Source organism: Motacilla alba, chromosome 5 (assembly GCF_015832195.1).
Source record: "Motacilla alba alba isolate MOTALB_02 chromosome 5, Motacilla_alba_V1.0_pri, whole genome shotgun sequence".
NCBI lineage: Eukaryota > Metazoa > Chordata > Aves > Passeriformes > Motacillidae > Motacilla > Motacilla alba.
Window position 1 is genome coordinate 23677823 of NC_052020.1, and position 20140 is coordinate 23697962.

General features: G+C 40.9%; 1 protein-coding gene across 3 annotated transcripts in view; it reads left to right on the forward strand.

Moving 5' to 3' along the window:
- Window positions 1–20140, forward strand: part of AMBRA1 (autophagy and beclin 1 regulator 1) — a 128129-nt gene that overhangs the window by 43243 nt on the left and 64746 nt on the right. For 2 of the 3 annotated variants that reach the window (XM_038138369.1, XM_038138372.1), the window contains 2 exons: window positions 6981–7064; window positions 7622–7722. In XM_038138369.1, the coding sequence (XP_037994297.1) occupies window positions 6981–7064; window positions 7622–7722 (185 nt within the window). The remainder of the gene's footprint in view (window positions 1–6980; window positions 7065–7621; window positions 7723–20140) is intronic. The other variant, XM_038138370.1, reaches the window with a different exon arrangement.

Consider the following 20140-nt stretch of genomic DNA (forward strand, 5'->3'; position numbering starts at 1 on the left):
TTCCTTTATCTATTTTTGGCGTTTTTTCATCTGCCTTTGTTTCTTGCTTCATATGGCACTACATCATTGTTTTTGATGAAGATGTGCCTTTACAAAACTGGCTTTCAAAGCAGATGCAAATATGTGTAACTTGGTGGTCACTTTCTGAGTTTTCTTCTCTGCTAGAGGTTTCTGAAGCAGTTACCACTCGGTTGTCGCTTCCAGATACACAGCAACTTATGTTAACTATATTCATCATCTTGGACACAGTTTCAGGCTAAGAAAGTTACAGGTGCTGGATGACTGGGAGTGATACTGAACCTACTCTTTGAACTTAATTTTTCAAGGATTAGTTAGAGTGTTAGCTTGTCTTGTCGTCTTCTCCTAGTAGCCTGCAGCTTCACTTTCCTTATTCTTTTAATCTTTTATCTTTTGTGACAGTCTTCTATATTACCCTTATCTTGGTCATAATGTCTAGTAATGCTGCATCAATGCAGTGAACAGGCAATAACTGTTTCCTTGCAGCAGTACTACAGAATTTTGCTAACCTCTCCAGCATAATGCTGCTTTACCATTAAGTCACATTCCAGCAAGGCCAGTGTCTTCACATCAGGGTGGTGAAAGAACGTGCACCTTTTGAAAGGTGGCAGTTGCCTGCAGAGCTCCTGTCATACTCCTTACTGTTGGCTGCCTGAGTCCATAGAAACAGTTTTGATGTCAAGATGATACTTCTGAGTTTTTCTGACAAATCTAAACTCTGTCCGTTGTTTTCCTTTTGCTTTTATTTTGTGTCTGTGCAACTCAGAAGTCAAACTAGGTCACCTAGTAGGTGAAGTCCGCTGTTAATGAGAGTAATTAGGAAGCAAGCTGTTACTGGTTTGTTACTGCCATGCAAAGCAGGTAGTGGTCTGCATTCTTGAAGCCCATAGGTCTAACAGATTAGCATTGTTTGTGAAGTTATGGTTTCAATTCTGTTTCCTTTGCAAGCATAACAGTGCAATATATTTTTTTAAAAAGAGACAAAAGTTGATGCCTTTCTAGCTTTGTCTGGCTGCTGTTGTTTCTGCTTTCTAATGATTCACTGTAGCTATGAAGTGTATCAGTCTTATTCTAAAACAGCATCATCAATTTGTGAGCCCACCACACAGTGAAGTGATTAAAATAGAAATAACTGGATCATGTGCCTAGAAAAGAGTGAGTGCTTCATTCTAGTTTCAAATCGGTCTTTCTCTGAAGCAATTAATCCTTGGCATTTTACAGGCAAGTACTGCTATTTCTCTTGACCTCTCATATGTGATGCTTTTCTGAAACACTTGATCTTCTGAAGTGCCATTTTTAATCTTGTAAATACATTTTCCCCTGAACAGTGCTCTGAGAGGTAATCAAGGCTGGGGGGATTTGTTTCTCTTTGGTCAGCAAAGCCATTAGTAACTCAGCAGTCTGCTATTTTATAGGAAGTTTTAGTTGATAAATAGATACACATTTTCTCCGGTTGTCCTTTCAAAAGCTCCTAGTGAGAGATTGTTATTTCAGCCTTCAGAAGAATGCAGAATGATGGAAAGGCTTGAGTGACTTGTCTAACTTCTTTATCAATTACTGTGTTTAAAATCTATTCTAGTTCCTGTCTCTCCAGCTGGCCACCATCACTCTTTGTAGTTTCTCTACTATTTTTATTCTTCAGTTGGTTTTGGCTTCCAGTCTTACACTAGGGACTTCACTTCACAATCATACATTTAGTGCCAGGAAAGTCTTTTTGTGTTGCTTTTTTTATTGTTTTTCTTGTTTCTTGTTGTTTCCCTCAGTTCTGCCTTAAGTACTTCTTCAGCAATGACCATATCCTTCAAAGATGGGTTTATAAATGTATAACTTTTATTTTTACCAGAATATGTATGTTCTTTTAGATATATTTTAAAAGAACCATACAGTAGTCATTTTAATCTGTGGATGTCAATATTTGTACCATTTATGATAGAACCTATGCTCCTGACTTCCTTTTTTGTATCTATTTGTGGAAATAACTCTCTTTTTAGATAAGTTAGTTGTCTTTAATGTTTCATCTTTAACATAATCCTGGTTTTAGGCGAGATACACTTGTGCTCAGAGCCAGGAGTAGGGTGGTCCCCTTTTCCTGGTCTGAGTTTGTAACTTCTCCAAGCCTTGAGGCTTGAGAGTAAAATAGCACATACTGTAGGAACTTTTATTTTTGAATAAGACACTAGTCTGACTGATCCAGGAGATATTATTTTAGCTACTATGCCTCTATGCAGAATTACAACCAGCTTGCAGTGTGGCTTTTCCTTTTGTCTTCTAGGATGCCTATCACTCACTAAAATATTCAGAATGATAATGTTTTATATGTTTTGTGTTTACCCCTCTATTTTGAGAGGCCTATGTACTAGTGCTCCCATTTTTCTCTAAATTGACTTCTGTTAGATGCTCAGGATCTTGCAGGATCAGACAGATTAAAAACTCAAGTGTTAATATCTGGTATTTGCTGCTCCTCTTAGTGGTGAAGCTAGTAGCTAACTTTCTGTCATAGTGTTCCCAACACTGTATGTTACCTTACCCATCATGGTGGTGCTGGAAAGTAATCACCACGTTCTTAGAACCACCAGCAAAAGTGCTGTTCCCTTCATCATCTTTTTTCCTACTTCTGTACCCTTTGTAAAACAGAGTGCATACTTTTTCTTGGAGTACTATGTAACTCTAGAAGAGTACTCTCTTCTAAAGGTATGTGTCATGTGTTTTCATCCAAATCAGCAGTGAATCCTGTGAAGTGAGTTGCAAGATTTCAGGATCTGCTTCTGCTTTAGTATGGCCAGTTTAATATGACATCTTCCAGGAACCCTCTTTAGAGGACTTGCAGTGAGACCTGACCAACCGTAAAGCCAAATGAGTTTGCAGTGTCTGGTAACCTTCTCTGAGCTCTTGATAGGACCTTTGGGCTGTTCCTGCCCTCTGTCTTCCCTCCTCTGAAGTAACCTACTGCAATTAACAAAAAAAATTACAGCAAGTCAGTACAGATAGTTCACATTTTCTCAATGCTTCAAACATTGGTTTTTTTCTGCTACATGAAGATGGTGCAACTTCCAGTGTCAACCTTAAAGGAAAGTAGTAGATGCCACTCAAACAATTATTTAGTATTTGTATTGTATGTGTGTCTAACCTCTGCAATACAAATTGGTTTAGCATTTTAAATTGCATTGCACGAAACGTAATAAAATGCTGAAAATATGAAACAATTGGCTGGATGTGATACAATTTGATTCCTCTGAACTTGTATGGCTTACTGGGGCTGGCTTTGATAATTAAATGGCTTTTCAAAATGGTCATTGTTGACCTAATTCTACTGGCAATGTAGTCAGTGGGAGTTTTAATATTGACTACAATGGGAACAGTTAGACCAACAGATTGCATTAGAAATGCCATGCTGTGTGTTTAATTTCACTTCCTGATACAACAATCTCTAAATATTAAAGTGAATTCTTGCCAAGAGAGAAAAGCAGAACATGGCGCTTTTTTTGTCCTTACTGTCTTCTGTATCCACTGTTATTAATGCAGTAGCCAAGTTACCAGATGAAAAAGAATGCCTTTTTGTCCAAACTTTAGGATGCAAAATTTTGTATCTCTTTCTCTGTTTTCAGAGCTGGTATTGCTGGTCCATTAAATTTATGTTAGTTAATTTTTTTCTCAACAAGCAAACAAGACAGCAGAAGAAAAATCAAATGGGATTTGACTGTCTTATCCAATTTAGGATAAACTTGCATCCTTCTTATGCCCTATTAAATGTCCATAATTCTCTGAATGTTTGGGAATTGCTTTCTTTTCATGCTCCATTGTAGGTTGGTGTTAATATTATTTCTCCCCTACCAACTCTTATTCTCCACATCACTGTTTTGATTTGTCCCACCATGGTATCTGAACAAATGATGAATAACCTGAATTTTGAGCCAGACCTTAAAAGTTATTTTGACCATTTGTTGGTTCTTGCTGTTTTCCTGCTGAGACAAATTAGTCTGTTAATAATTAGAGTATTACGTTTCTCTTGTCGCCTTGCTGTGGTTTATTTAATTTACTTTAGTAAGGTTATTGAGTTGCTTTATAGCGGAGACTTTTTTTATGTAGACATAGACACACACACACTGAGGGATTTGCTTTCCACTTCTGCAGGTAATGTTAATTAAACTATCCAGTGTGAATCATTAGCTAATGAATCTGTAGGTAGTTGACACTAAATAGAAAGTAGAGCATTAGATCTTCATCAGTCCTTTAGGGAGCCTTGGAAACTTCTCATTTCTTGCTGGAGTGCTTCACGCTGGCACTGCAGTGTGCTAACATCTGCTCTCCTCCCTCTGTCAGCAGGCTGTATGAGGTACAGAAATAACACAAAGTGCCACCCATTTTCACCGATCTGTAGGGTGTTCTTTATTTTCCTTTTTAGAGGGTGCAGAAATAATCTTCAGCTGGCTCCAGGGTAATATCCGCAGTTCTAGCTTTGCAACACTAGACTAGACACTCTCTTGCACGTAGTTGTTGAGTATGGGAGTTTAGATATAAATGACTCTATAAATTAGTAATTCAGAGTAATATTTAGTAATATTATTCTTTACCCCAGGGGAGTGTATCTCACTTTTCTACTTAGAGTAAATAGGAATTCTAGCATTCTTGAAAGATAGCCACTGCTTCTTACTCACTACAGTCTTGAGTTATAGGACAGGTGGCCACTGGGATATGGGTTTGGTTTTTGGGTTTTTTTAAGGGATGGTAGAAATATATGTCTGTCTTTTGCATTAGTAGAGGCTGTCTCTGTCATGGTGAAAACTGAAAAAAAGCCTAGTCTATATTTTTCCCTTTTAGGCATTTTCCCATATTGTCAGGAGATTTGCGTGCACAGTAAATAAATAGGGAAGTACAGGATGGACTTCTCTCATCGGAAAGTCACCTTGGTTAGAAGATGTGTCTGAAAATGTTTTTGTGAATGCTAGGACCTGTGGCTAGTGGCAATTAAAAAACTTGAACAATTAGTTCCTCTAGGTGTCTTGATTTAGTCTGTAGACTTTGCTCTTTTATCTCCTTATGTTTACTGGAACTAATTTCTCATTCCTTTTGAAACCTGCTGCTGAGATTCTCTTCAACTGGAGAGTTCTGTTGAGGGTAGTCCTGCTGTTGTTCCTCTTGCTGATATTTGTCCATTTCAAAAGTATCTTCCAATTCTTGTAAATGTCCAAAGCCAATACAAGCCCTGAAAATGGTTTTGTTGCTTTTCTCACAGGGTTGCATATCAGTGTTATTTCAAAAGCTGCTACATGGAGGTTTTTAAAAAGTATTTCTTGTCTTCTGCTTGCTCTTACTGTGTGTGGTAAGATCTGGAACATGACACTTCTTTTTCCTTTGGTCTTTTCTCTTTAGCAACAAACGTTGATATGTCAGCACTCAAGTTTGCAGGACTCCTTCTGTTATTGATCTCCATCTTAATAGGCTGGAGGCCTGTGATAAAAGAACAGCAGTAGCTTTTACATTTCTGATCTCAGGAACCCTGCTGGTTACATAAAATCCTGAGGGTGAGGTGCGGCTTTGGCTGTGAGCTGCAAATGCTGCATCTACAGTGGGAGGAGAAATGGAAGCTTTGAGCTTGGATTTAGATTTGGTTTTGGTGAAATAGCTTGAAACACTAACGAGCTTTGCAGAACAACCTCTGCTTTTGTGTTCCTGGGTTCCTCAAGTGTGTGGGAAACAGCCACGTAATAGACTTTCTTCTCAGCCCACGTTTCTTGCTCACTGACTTCAAAAAAGCAAAACGAAGAAAAATGATAAAATGCGCAGCTTGCTGGAGCGGGTTAGAAATGTGCTGCCAGTGCATTGCATAAGGAATATTTGGTTTCCCAGTGATTTCAAGGCTCTGCAAATAATATTCTCCCTGCAACTGCTTGGGAAAGAGACAGGACTGCAATTGCAGATGGGGATACAGAACCATGGAGAGCAGACTTGCTACTTGTGCAAGGTCATACAGAGAGTACGTTTCTGAACAGAAGAAAGCACTGTTAAGGCCTCTCTCAGAACTCCAGAATCGCTAATGGAGTCTCATTATTTTCCTTGCAGTTGTAGTGCTGTATAATTACAGGACACCTTGTGGCCTAGGAATGCAATATCAGGAATTGTGTGTGATGGGGATTCTGAAGGTCCTCCAGTTTGATCTCCTGCTTGTTGTACAGCTGTCATTACCAAAATCACACTGGGCCACCCGTGAGTTTGTCTAGCTCCTATCTTGACACTTACAAGGATAGCAGCTCTGCAGCCTCTCTGTGAAGGCCTGTTCAGTGTTGCACTGCTGGGGAAGTGCCTTCCTGTGTCTGGTGTAGGACAATAGATGCTAGACCCTTTCCCCTCATTACCCAAGGCCCAGATGTTAACTGTGAAACAGAATGAGACGTTGTTAAGGAGATGCAATTTTGTCTGACACCATCTAACATTTCTGATTTAGCTGGAAGAGCTTATGAAAAGTGAGGTAGTTTTAAGATCTAATGGCACTTAAACTGGACCTTAAGGGAAGGAACACAAAATAATAGTTTGCAGATTACACTCTTTTGCTTGCACTCCTGGGAATGAAAATGTGAACTTTAACAGATCTCTTTGACTAACAGAAGGTTCTTCTGAGGACTAGGGTGAGCTTGCCTTTTGCTTTCCTGGTCAAAATTCTGATGTTTCTCTTTCATTTGCTTAGGTGCTGACATTGATTCATTAACTCTCTGTGGTTTTGTTGATACTTTTGAGACATTGTCAAACAGTGAAGAAGGTGAACTTTAAGGCTACCCTTATATAAAACTGGCAGAGGATTTGGTACAGTTACTTGTGTGAATTTGGAACATTGGAAGCATAAGAACCGTTGAATCTCTGTAGCATACTCAGGTTGACTAGGTGATGTCACTGGTGTTTTGTTTTCTTGGAAAATACTTTTATTACATAGTATTTTTAATGTACAGTAATTTTCCTTTTTTTTGCTGAAGGGACAATGGAGACCGATCCAGGCACCGAGCTCCCCGGAACGCCCGCATGTCTGCACCGTCGCTGGGGCGCTTTGTCCCGAGGTAAGGCATCTATGTGTAAGAGCAAAAGGTGTGGAAATCCTGGCGGTACCAGCAGTACAGCTCTCTGGTTCTTTCAGGTGGATTCCTTTACTTGCACAGGGCTTCTTTATCCATGGTTTGCAGTTTCTGGGACTCCCGGGATGGCGTGTTAGTATGAGCTGCTCGTCCTGTGATGTTTGAAAGGTAGCATGGTCATAGTGCTTTTTACTTACAGGTTGAGGTCACAGTGTGAAGGCAGAATAGGAGGAGAAAAGAATCTGATCAGAGATTCTCAGTACAATGTGCCGGTTTGAGATTAGGAAACTATTGTGGGAGGTAGAGGATTTGTTTAGGGCTGATCTTTGCAGCCACGTTGATCAGAGGAGGATCTAATCTGTAATTTACTTTTTGTTTGAAGCAGGGAAGCGGTTGGCTGAGCAGAGGATTCCAGCCTTCCCTCTACTGTAGTCTGCTGGAATGTAGTCATATTTCCTCAAAGTAACTGCAGTGGTTCTACTACAGCTCAGGGCTGTAGTACACAGGATGGCTTTCTCCATGTTTTATGCTTTGTTTTGCAGGCGCTTCTTGCTGCCAGAGTACTTGCCTTATGCTGGGATTTTCCATGAACGAGGACAGCCCGGCTTAGCCACCCATTCCTCCGTCAACAGGGTCTTGGCAGGTAATGAGATTTCTTTGTTTGCAGTAGTCATGTATATTAGTGGTGTTTTCTCATGAATCTGAGCAGAGAAGGATTGATGAGGAAAATGAATTCCAACTTTTGAGGTTCTATTTAAGTTGTCGGAAGCAAGAGAAAGGACGGTTGGATTGATGTAGTAAGCTGTCATTCAAGTGCTTGAGCATTGCAGATTCCATACTTCAGGTATGTGTGGAAGTGTCTGCATGAATTGGGGATTGGTGTTAACAATTCTCCCTTTATTTAACTTCTTTCCTTATTCCTAGATGTCTTTTTTTAAACAACCTGACAGACTAATGATCGGCTTGCTGCAGGTCCTTCTAATTGAATTATAGGGTGCCTTGTTCATGTTCCGGCTAGGAAGACGCACACAAGGCAATGTGGGATTCAATTAGGATCTTAATAAGTGCATATTAAAAAACTCAGCTGCCACCACATACAGCACACAGGCATTTGGGAGCCTCAGAGGGCAAGCGGAGGTGGAAAGGGAGGTGGGGGAAAGAGGAGGAGGAGTATGGCAGTCTGGCAGTTCATGAATGAGATGGTTATAGATGACACATATCTTGAGGGTGAGTCTTTTTTGGCTGGGTCTGAGTTGCTCTGTAATTAATCCCTGTGCGGAGGAGTAATTTTGGAGCTTGGGGAAGAACAAGAGATGATGTATGGACAGGTAGGTTGGGATGTGGTTTTCCTCCTTCTTTTAGGTAATCACAGGACCATCACTGAAAGGTTGCTCAAGAGGCTGAAAGGTTTCTCAAGAGGCTGCATGACTCTTTACCTTAACCTAAGGCACAATCAACTATGCCTAAGCCATTTTTGACAGGATATATCTAACCTGTTTTTATTGGAGATTCCCTAATCATTTTGGTGTAGAACTGTTGCTGGTTTTGCAGTGCTAGTTTAGTATGGCAGTGGTCTTGTCTTTGATAATGGATTTCCGTCATCTTCCAGACTTCTGTCTCCCTGGACGTTTTGGGCTGAGTGGTTCCCAGTGCTGTTGAGTCATAAGAACTCAGCCAAAGTCTCATCCAAAGGACCTCTGCTTGTATCCCTTAGGAAACTGGATTTAACCTGTAGCATTAGCTGACACATGTACTTGCCTGTTCTTGCTGCCTGTGTGGGCTTTGGCTGTTGGCACGTGGAAGCAGCACACTGGCAGATAATTGCTTGCTGCCAGGCAACACTGCAGAACTCTTGTGTCGCCCAGCTTTCCTGGAGACACCTGCCTTCATCCCTCCTCCAGGCCTCCTTGCAGTTTGCCTGTTCCATTGTGGCTGGGAAGCAGCCTTTTTCATCTCTGCTTTTTGGGGAATTTGAGCCCCAAAACACATATGCTTGCTGTTTCTTGCATGCATGCCAAGAAGAACAAAGAAAGACACAAACTGTAATCATGGAAGTTTCAAAAAACAAGATCAGTCTTTTCTGTGTGATGCTGTGCTGAGCCTTCGTAAGGCAAGGTTTGTTCACTCTGGCAGTGTTGTGGAACCTCACACTGGAATGGCTGGCACTCCACATTAAAGGCTTTCATTGACTTAAGTATAAAAATTTCTTCTTCCAATGCAGTAACTGCTTGTGTTATATTGTTTTAATATTTGGTTTATTTTACTCATGCTTTCAGCTTTCCAAATGTTTTTTTACGTCCATGCTCAAAAACGTGTTCATATGTTGCAGGAAAAAGGAGAGTTGAAATGGCAAATATTAGATGGAGGCATGACAGGCAAGAACTAGAAGATGAGGTTGCAGTTGTGGAATAGCCAGAGAATTTCTTATACTCATTATGTTGGTCAGCAGTATTGTATTTCAGAGCCATTGAAAGTTACAGGGTTGACAGTATACTTTCCTTTATATTTAGCCTGTCCCAAGGCTTGTGGTAGCTCTTTCTTCAGTATCATGGTGAAAAACTTCTATTCAAATTCATAAGTACTTTAACCCTGGCGTAGTAGTTATGGGTGAGGTTGACAGCCTTGGCTGAGGAAAAAATAATCTATTTTCCCATTAACAAAGGCTGATCTAAGCTTGAATGCTTTGAATTGTTTCATTCTACCATGTATCCAGACTGTAATTTTTGAATTATGTTTAAATGCAAAAATGCCAAATGTATTTCTTATGTAACCTCTACGCATTTGAGAAGAGATACCAAAAAAAAAACCTGTATTGCTAACTTGACAGTTTTCTAAAAACTGACAGTTGACTTCCGTGATCAAGACTGAGAACTGCTGTTTGGGAAAATACATCCAATTGTACTTTTGCTCCTGTCCACTGCCCCATTTACTGCTATACACTGAGAGGAAATCAAAGGAGCAGATGGAGATCTTAGTGTGTGAATTACTGTAGTGTGCTGACTAAATTTCTTAATGTCAGAGCTCTTGCTGTCAGGTTCTGTCCGTTTACTTTCTGCTCTCTGCTTTATGTGAACAGCTTTCTGTTGTTTAAGTGTCATTCTCACGCAAGTGTTACACAGACAATCACTGCACGCTAGGGAGAACTGCCTTGAGACTAAATCCTTAGAGTCGAGTTTAATGAACCCCTAAAAATTACAGGTTGTCTCTGCAGATGGACTAGTACAGCAATGCAGTGGGTTGGGCAGAATGACTAACATGCCAGGCAGAGCTTAGGTCAAATCAGAGCCCTTTGTCCTAGTCAGGGGACTGGTGGCCATCCTTGTGCCAAGGCACTTCCAAGCGAAGCATGGGAAAGGTGGCAACAGATGGGTAGAGTAGGTGGGAGCCCAGGGGGAGAATGAAGAGATACCAGTCAACATGACAGACAGGGAGATCTCCATGCCAGCAGCCTAATTTGCATGGAGCACTGGAACAGCAACTCGCCCCAGTAGCACCTGCCTGCCTCATTATCTCCTGGTGCAGCTCAGATCTCTCAGCTGATACAGAATGCTGCATCACTGTGCTTGCTGGCACCAAGTAAAACACCATGTGAAAATATGTTACATCAACATTGTTACCTTTAGCATTGAAACTTGTAATCACACCAAAAAGTGTTGGTAGTTTGACAAGTTATATTTTTCTGTAAAGTCTACGTTGATTGGCAGTAATTACACTGTCCTCCTTTAATCCTTTATTAACTGAGTCTTATATCAGCTTTTTCATTATTTTGTCTGGAATCAATGTCAGGTTGACAAGACTGACAGTCTCATCCTATTTCAACCTTTTAAAATACTGGTATAACACTAGCATATTTTTCAATCTTTCATATTCCCCTGTATTTCAAGACTCATTAAGAAACCTGAGAGTTCATTTGGCAGCTCTTTTAAGGCTCTTGGTAGTGTGGGCTGCAAGCCACCCTCTGCACTCTCCTCTCCTTGGTGAACTGCCCTAAGTGATGGAGTTGTGGTCTCCAAGGAAACATCCATACAGTGAAAGCTAGTTGAAGTGGTTGATTGCTTAAGTGATGATGAAAGCAGTAAATAAATTTTGGTTTTTCACTTCCTATGGCTGATTGATTGCGTGTGGCAATGTGGGTGGAATACTGCATCTTGGGGCCATTTCAGTCTTAGAGTCTCTTGGGTTCTCTGTCATTTGTGGGCCAACAGAGTGGGGGTTTGATTTTTTTGTTTGCTTTTCTTTTTCCTTCTTTTTTTGAATTTCTTTTTCCCTTCTACACTTCCCAGGAGATACCAAAAAGGTGTTCTGGGGGATGAGATTACACCTTTTCTAGTGGGAGTTAGTACTGCTGCAAAGCTCAGCAGCGTTAATATGTCCAAGGAGCACACAGCTCAGTACTGTGTTTACTACCTTTTACTGCTTTTTTGAAACGTTTCTGTAAGCTGGATATTTCTGCCCACTGTTTTGTTTGGGTTTGTTGTTTGTTTGGTTGGTTGGTTTGTTTATTTGTTGGTTTTGGTTTGGTCTTTTTGTTTGTTTTTCTAAAATAAATTTCTCTTTGTCCTAAGTTGCATTGGGAAGCAGGACACTGTTAAGTTGTAATGGCCAAGTTACAGATATCTTTTGGCATCTGGTAACACAGACCAGGATGTCCATTTTAATATCTTTTTTAAAACCCGTAGATACATTTAAAAGAAAAGTTCTGTATCATTGCCACTGAAGTGCTTGTGACATCTTGTTCCCCTCTCTGTGAACTTTTGCTTCAGACTTTATAGTAATTGACTGCTTTGGGATGGACAGAGACATGCTAATAGTATAGTGAAACAAAGAGGGCTTTAGTTTCCATTTAGTGGAAACTTAGGGGAAGAAGAGAATCAGTATTTCCCAAGGAACTTTGCAGAAGGCTTTAAAAATTGACACAAATACCATTTTGTTGGCATTTCTGTTACTCATTAGGTGATGTACAGATGAAAGTTTATGGTGGAGTTACCTAGCTTTGTGAAATGCTTCTGTCTTGCCTCACTTTGTTTTAATAGGCTTCTATTCAGCTATGTGTATCTCAACAAACAAAATATTTTTTCTTATATGGTCATAGGTCATGTTTATCTATTCTGGCTTTGCCACCAGACTTTTATCTGCTTAAACACAATGCAGCACAGTTGCTCTGAGTCTTCCACCTTGCGGGGAGATCCAGATTCCGCAGGGCTTAAGATTTGAGTGATACAAATTCTGCATTTACAGTTTCTGAGTGATTTCCTTACTATCTCGGGGTAATAAATTCAGACCAGAGACTGGACACTTACATGTAGTCAAGAGAATGAGCGTGATTACAGATTTTTCTATATCCCACACCTATTCCGGGTATAGCTTGCCACAAGAGCAGTAATGTTTCAGCTTTGGATATCTCTGCTGGAGTTGCCAAAGCAAGCTGTCTGTAGCCTTCTTACAGTGGGGTGGGATTGAGGCTATTGATGAAGCTAAGAATTCGTTGATCTCTTTAATGGGAGTCTAGAATTTCAAAGTGTGAAGTTTGGCTGTTGTTTTCCCAGAATCCCATAAGCTATGCTGTTCTTTAGAGCTTTACTTCCTGGGAGAATTCAAAATCACGTGTCTTCTGGTGAATTTCTGTTCTTCAGCCAACAACTGCTGACACGCAGTTGTTGGAGTATATGAAGTTTCATCCTGGTGAAAATGAGCTAAGATGGATAATGTCATCCTTCTGGGACAGGAAGGATGTGATGGAGCATGTGATAGTTCTCCTAATAAGAGTTATGGTGATGGCCTCTCACCAGTGACACACACTAGTTAAGGTGCCTCCTGGTGCACATTCCCAATCTGGTAATTACTCTAGCTGTATTTAGGCCTGGTGTTCACAAGTGAATGGCTCTAACCTAAAGCCAGCTAAATGGATATTGTTGAGCCTGTGCGTGCAGCTGCATAGACTATTGGTTGCCATTGCAAGTTGAGTTAACCCTACAATAACCTTTCACTTCTGCTCTAATGATAGATGTGATCATGATAAAAGGCTTATTTGCCTTCAAAACCATGTTGAAGGCAGATTTCCAGTTCCTCTGGCATTGCAGATGTGATTGCCTCCTGTGGTCAGGTCGTCTTGATGTAGTCCTGTTCTGTCATGGACAGTATGCTGCTAATTTTGTTCTCAGATGCTCCCATCCCTCAAATGTGCTTGCAGTGATGCACAGCTGTGCAGGGTAAGACAGAGATGACTTGAGAGCTCCAGAAGGCCAGCAAAAGTTGATAGGAAGATGCATTGCTAGTTCTCTCTGATGTACCCATGTTTTTCTCAGTATTAGTACTTATGTATTTTCTGTACAGTTCCCTGAGACTTGAGTGTTATTCTGAATCTCTGCCTTCAGCTGTCCATCACTGGCTTATTGATATTGACTTGCTTCTGCCTTTTTATCCGAGACAGCTGTGTGAATTTGAATTAGTGTCCTGATCTAATCTTGCTTTTCACAGTAGAGAGTTCTGTAGAATAATAGAATCAATGAACATAGCTGTGTGGCTTTCTATGCTGCTTGTTTCTGTTATAAGTCTATTTGGTACTGCTCAATATGGAAAGATGTGAACCTTTGTGTAACTTTAATTTTATGGTCTTTCTGTGATCTACGTCAGTGGACACTAAATGATATAAGAGGATTAAAATATGCCTCAGATTCTTCTGTGACTTGAGAGCTATAGATACCTGTCACCTTCATCACAGACTTGAGAACAGTTTATAATTTCTGTGAAAGTGCAGCCTTTCATGAAGAAATGTAAGGAAAAAAAGAGGCTGTATGGCCAAATTGCAAATGAATGAACTTCTTACAGGAGGGAATGATGGAGTGTCCCTTCATGGGATTGGTGAGAGGTATCCTCAGAGATGTTGGTTTCCTCAACATGTTACTTAAGCTTTTGAAGACAGTAGGATTTTGGAAATGTGGCAAAGATTTTAATTGCATGACATCCTCTTATCTAAGTGTTCACTTATAAATTTGCTTCGTGTATTCTAAAAACACACTTGCAGCCCTTGAACTTTCACGAATGTCAGATGAGGCACCTCAGCTCTTTTCTGCCTTTGTCCCTCACCAGCTGGTGTTTTCCTAGATCATCCTTTAGCTATGAAAGTTTTTAAGGTTGTTGCCCAATTACAGTAGAGTATCTCAAATAAAATCTTCAGGTAGTTTGGTGTGCTACGTGCAGAGTAAAGTCATGTACTGTGTGTTAACTTTTCGTAGTATTAGATCCCTTCTTGAATTCCAGTTCATGGATTCTGTAGCTGTGGCTCCAGGATTATACAACATCATGATTATGGTCAGAAGGTGAACTTCTTGGGTCACATTCTTCAAATTAAATCCCTCTCCCAGAAGAGGGAAGACAATTTGTTAATGCTTAAAAAAACAAGTCTAGAAAACAACTCTTAATACACAACTTTATAGTGACACTGGGATCAGCTAGTGATCCACAGATGCTACATTCTTCCTAGCAGGTCTATCTCTCTAGTACTTAGGTAATTTTTCCCTATATTGCAGGACACCAGTGAGTTTGTTTTTTCCGGCTCTGCACTTTAATTGGCAGTCCAGCTGCCTCTTTTCTGGTGCTGTAATCTGTGTCATCCTGTATATTGTACCTTGGCACAGTGAAGGCTGATAGGTAGTTGATGCAATTAGCCTTTGAATGACCTACAGACAATCTCTTCTGAAATGCTAGTCCAGTGCAGGGACCCCCACAAATGTTCCTAAGCTGTTGGCATTCATTTTGATGCAGATAAATACTCCTCTGAGCTAAACGGGATTGAGTTCTGTGTACCTAGATGTGTCCTGAAAGTGGGTGATAGGTAGTGTTAAGAGAAAGCCATTAACATATGCATTTATGTGGTGGAAGAGGTTGTGTGTGTTGTTTCCAGTTAGCCTTTCCCTCACATCCAAAATACCAAATTCTGCATTGAGAGTCTGAACAGTTACTCATCCTTATTTTGCTGTCCGCTCCTGCTGTACACTGTCATACACAAAAAGCACAAACAGCCAGAAGGTGTCGGGGTACTTTCTGTATGGAATAACTTTACTCTGTCTGTCTGCTTATTATGCCCTGCTTGCTCTGTGTCACTGTTCACTTGCATCTTCCACTTAGCAGCAGACGTGCTCTGTGGTCACATAGACTTCTCTGTTTACATCTGTGAACAGGTACAGCTTTAATTCTTTGGCTGGGATATTAAGAATGCAAAACACTAGAGATTGTAGGGCAGGTGGAATGAACTTGCATCACAGCCCTTGTAAAATGTTATCCCCTATTTGGTTCCACAGACTAGGGTACTCTAAGGCTTGAGTGATTCCAAAATCAATTTAATTTCTGAAATAGATTTTGTGTATCAATGTTTTTGTATGCAAAGAACCTTCACACCTGAGAACTGGAGATTTTCCATGAGTCTCTTAAATATTGCACAGTAAAAGGGAGCTAAAGAGTCAAAATTGTGCTATTAGCACTTTAAAGCCTACTATTGCTCAGTCCTTTTTGTTCTTGTCTTTCCTTTATGCTTTTGTAACTCAAGCCATAGTTTATCACAATCTGCTAAGTCTGGGAATGTGTTAATTGAGAGGACTGCGAGTCAACTGAAAGTAAGAATCCACAGCTATGTGCACTATGGGAGGTATTTACACTGTAATTTTGGGGTCATCTGACTTGGAAGGCCAAGCTTCCTGTATAGTTAGCAGAGGAAAAAAGCCTCTGCTCTGAGGATTCATCACCTGCAGTGAGCTGAAATGAGGTGCTCTGAATCTTCTGTGGAGCTGACAGTATATCTGACGCTGATTAGATAGGGAGTTTTGGAAGAGTACTTTTCTTCTGTGGGTTACTTAGATGCCTAAAATTAGGCAGGCTACATCCTGCTCTGATGGCAGAAGGGATGCTATCTAGAGGAGGAGATCTTCATTCATCACTTGGATGATGGATCAGAGTGCACCCTCAGCAAAACTGGGAGGAGTAGGTGATGAACCAGAAAGTTATGCTGCTGTTCAGTGGGACTTTGGGAAATGGACCAGCAAATCTCATTAAGTTCAGTGAAGAGAGATGCCAAGTCCTACACCTGGGGGAGAATGACCCCATGCACCAGTAGAGGCTGTGAACTTACTGCTTGGAAAGCAGCTGTGCAATGAATGACCTGGGGATTCTGTGGACAGCAACTTGAGCATGGGCCAGCAAATGTGCCCTTCAGAAATTAAGGCCATCAGTGTATTGTGTTGAATTAGGAAGAGCATTGCCAGCAGACTGAGAGAGGTGATTCTTTTCTTCAGGCCTGGTAAGGCCACGTTTGTAGTATTTTGTCCAGTTCTGGACCCCAGTGCAAGAAAGGCATGTACATGCTAATGTAAGTGCAGTGAAGGGCCACAAAGATGAGTGAGGGTTTACAGACTGACTTGTGAGGATAGCCTGGGTGAGACTCAGTCTAGAACTCTTCAGCCTGGAGAAGAGAGGGCTTGGACTGCATCTCGTCAATAAGTATAAATAACTGAGGGAATGAAGACAGCCAGACTCTTTCAGGATGCCCAGTGAAAAGACAAAAGGCAGTGGACCCAAATTGAAATTCCATTTGAAGAAAACTTTTTCATTCTGTGGGAGGGGTCAATTTTTTGGAACAGTTTGCCTGTGGAGATTATGAGGTCTCTATCTTTGGTGATATCCAAGTTTGACTGGAGATAGTCCCTGGTAACCTGCTGTAATTCACATTGCTCTGAGCAAGGGAATGGTCTAGAGTACCTCAGAGGTCCTTTCCACTCTCAGTCTTCAGTGATTCTCTGAATTGACTGAATACACAGGAACAGTGAAATGATGTTGGGGTTTGGTGTAGGTGAGAATAGTTTGTTGTATTTGAGTTAAACACTGTATTGCAGGAGAAGGTACAGCTGCTTCTAGATTGTATGTATTGGTGTTGACCACTGATTCTGTTTTAAAACCTTGTGATGGTTGTTACTACAGAGGACTTCTGGCTCTTTCAAGGATTGTCTGAGAGAGCAGATGTTACTGGAGAATGCTTTGTAACTAACTTTCCATGAGTTTATATTTATTTTGAGCCAAGAGTCTCATTTTGTGTTCCCTTTGGTAACTGGAAGCTGAAAACCTTTCAGTTGCATATATACATAGCAGCAGTGTCCGTAGAAATACTTGGTCTGGATCAGTGGCTGTACATTGTGAGTATAATTTACAATTTTTATTTGTAAGTGTGATTAGAACGAGCACCCCTCTTCTGGCCAGTGTGAGTGCAGGCCACTTCACAGGAGATGCTTGATGAGGTCTGAGGGGACGGGGGATTCTTGGCTAGTACCTGGAAGTGATGCTGCACTGAGGTTAGCAGTAGTTGTAAAGATCTGCATTTACTCAATTGTGCCAGCTACAGTCTGTGACTGGCTCCATTTAAGGAATTGTGGAGACTGTTGGCTATGGGTTGTCCTTGGTTATGCTGCTCTGTGAGAGAAGTTGTTAGAGCAATGTGTACAACTGTTCTCCATACAATCCAGTCGTATTAAAGGGTTAGAAGGCCCCAAATACAGAGCCTTGAAATGGTTATTACACTTTTACCATGTGTATCCAGAAGAGGTGATGGTGCAATTGCAGAGTTGTTACCAGCACTTCATAGGCTTCCATATGTATTTGTGGAAGACTGTTCAAATGGGAACAATGGTACTCAAAGCCCTTGAATTAAGCTGAAACAACAGAGAAGATTTTGGACAGCTAAAGAAGCAGGTTTTATGGACTGACTGGGCCTGAGACAAATGTATGTGAACAAATCAGCAGTTAAGCTCTCTTAATTGCTGTTGACCTTTCAAAGAAGGTGTTTGGGATCCAGGGTCAATCCACTTCTGACTGTAGATAGTAAAATATGGAGTGTGAGAATGGCAGTCAAAATCTATTTACTTGGAGGGCCATCTTTCCTGCAGTTGCTTTGTTCCCAGTGGTGATCCAAGCAATGATACCATTGTGAATATTATCACAGCCCAGAGTGAGATAAGGTACTCGGGGACCAGTAAAGTGTATCCCATTTGCAGTTTGTGAAGTCTTGTTTTGGGCAATGTAGCACCTTTGCAAATGGCTTTGGGGAGCTACGGTGAACCCATAGAATATGAATTCTGATTCATATTCTATGGGTTAGAATAGAACCCATATGATGGGATACCTGTCATGATGCTACAGCTCTACAGCCTTATGTAGGCAGGCAATATCAGGGAGTGTGAAACTACTGTTGTCTTTTCATATGGTCTTATTGACATCGTTCCAGATGATGTTCAAGTCCATGTGCAATTCTTTGTGTCTGCATTTCAGAAGGACTTAGCATAGCTGAAGGAAGAATCAACTGAGGAAAACTTTAGGTATAGAATGACATGTACTTCATGTACTTAGCTAATCAAAGGAGTAGTAGGTAGTTGTTACTTGAGTGGTCTAGATACAGCTGTGGGGGAAAGATGTCTGATAGAGCACCCTTTAATACAATAGCCAAAACGCATAGAAAGATGCAGAACCTGATATCAGAACAATTTAGCTGGGAAGAAAAAACGATACTTGAGCAGTGGTGTTGGGAGTTTTAATTTCTTGAAGTCCTGCTGCATAAAGTTCGCCACTTGCCTTGAGGTAACTGATTGCTGAAACAGGTTTGTTTTTTGGTTTTTTTTTTCCAGAGCATGGGGTGTTTAAACTAGCAAAATTATTGCCTAGTCTCAAAGGAAAATTTATGATCGTAGTACTGGTCTCAAAGTTCCTGGTACATATACAGTAGTTTTCTTAGGGTGTCTTCAGGGGTCCCATTGCCAGAGAGGTTCTTCCAGCCATTTGCATCATGTCACAAGTGCTGCATGACTGGAAGCAAGCACTGCATCTGAGAAAGCTTGTATAATGTGTTTTCTGATGCAAGCTGTCCCAGTAAGCCTTTCTTTGTATTGGTGGCTGTGAATCTAAAGCTGCCTTTGAGATTCAGAAAGGCATTGGAGGGAGGTGATCATGTTCTTAAAAGTGAAGGGTGCAGGCTGATTCCTTTTGTGTGCATTGTTAAAGAGATGAGTTTCTAGATATCATTATATCAGAAGGGGTAAGGCTTTGCAGAAGTGCTCATCTTTTGTGGGCGGTGAGGCCCCTTGGGGACCTGTCTCTTTGTGGGTGGTAAAACTCACTTAGCCATAAAAGTATTTTCCCAGAGCTTGCTGCCTCCTTTTAAAAGGGAAAAAAATAATAAAAAAATTACCCATGCTCCAGAGCGCAGAGGGGAGGCAGAAACCCGTGCCGTGCAGAGGGGTAGGAATCCTCAGTGGCCTGCCACATTTGGCTGTCATCTTTGGAGAGATTAGTCATGATTGTCACTAATGTGTTTTATGGGGCGGGGAGTGGGGGAACCCAACACTGCAAAGCAAATCCTAAGACAGATTTGCTACGCCCAGTATAGAATATCTTCATAGACATTTTTATAGCCACCTTGCCGTAAAGATGGAGGAGGTTTTTGCTATGGCAGCATAGTTGTGTGTTGAATAATGGATCTGGTAAGAATGCCATGTGATGATCTCCTGGTTTCTTCTGCAGGTAGATAGGATTGTACCATTGGATGTTTTATTTGTAATTGAGCATTAAAGTCTCAATCCGTTATCACGTAATGCATACAAATCAAAGGTTGTGTTAGCTATTAGGTTCTGCAGTAGTGGTTTTTCCTCCACATAGTATCGTTGCTCAGGTGGTACTGTTGGTTTTATGCTTCTGGTCTGCTGGCTTTCCTTGATTGTGAGGGAAGATGTCTGGAAAGATCTTGGCAGGGTTAGTAACAACATGCTTGCTTCCTCAGAGTTACTTTTGACTTGTGGGTTTATCTTATCTGGGTATTTTACCTTAACACGAGCCACTATGAGTTGCCCCCCGTGTGAAACCTGGAGGAGTTTTAGAGAATGCCCGTGGCAGGGGCAGAGCCTAGGAAATAAATTTAGGCTTGAGACTTTCCCCAAAACATAAAGGCTCGATTTGTCAGTACTTTTGGGCTGTTAAAAATGTGAAAGGTGTTAAGTTGCTTGCATGAGATGGGGAAGTTGTTGAAAAAA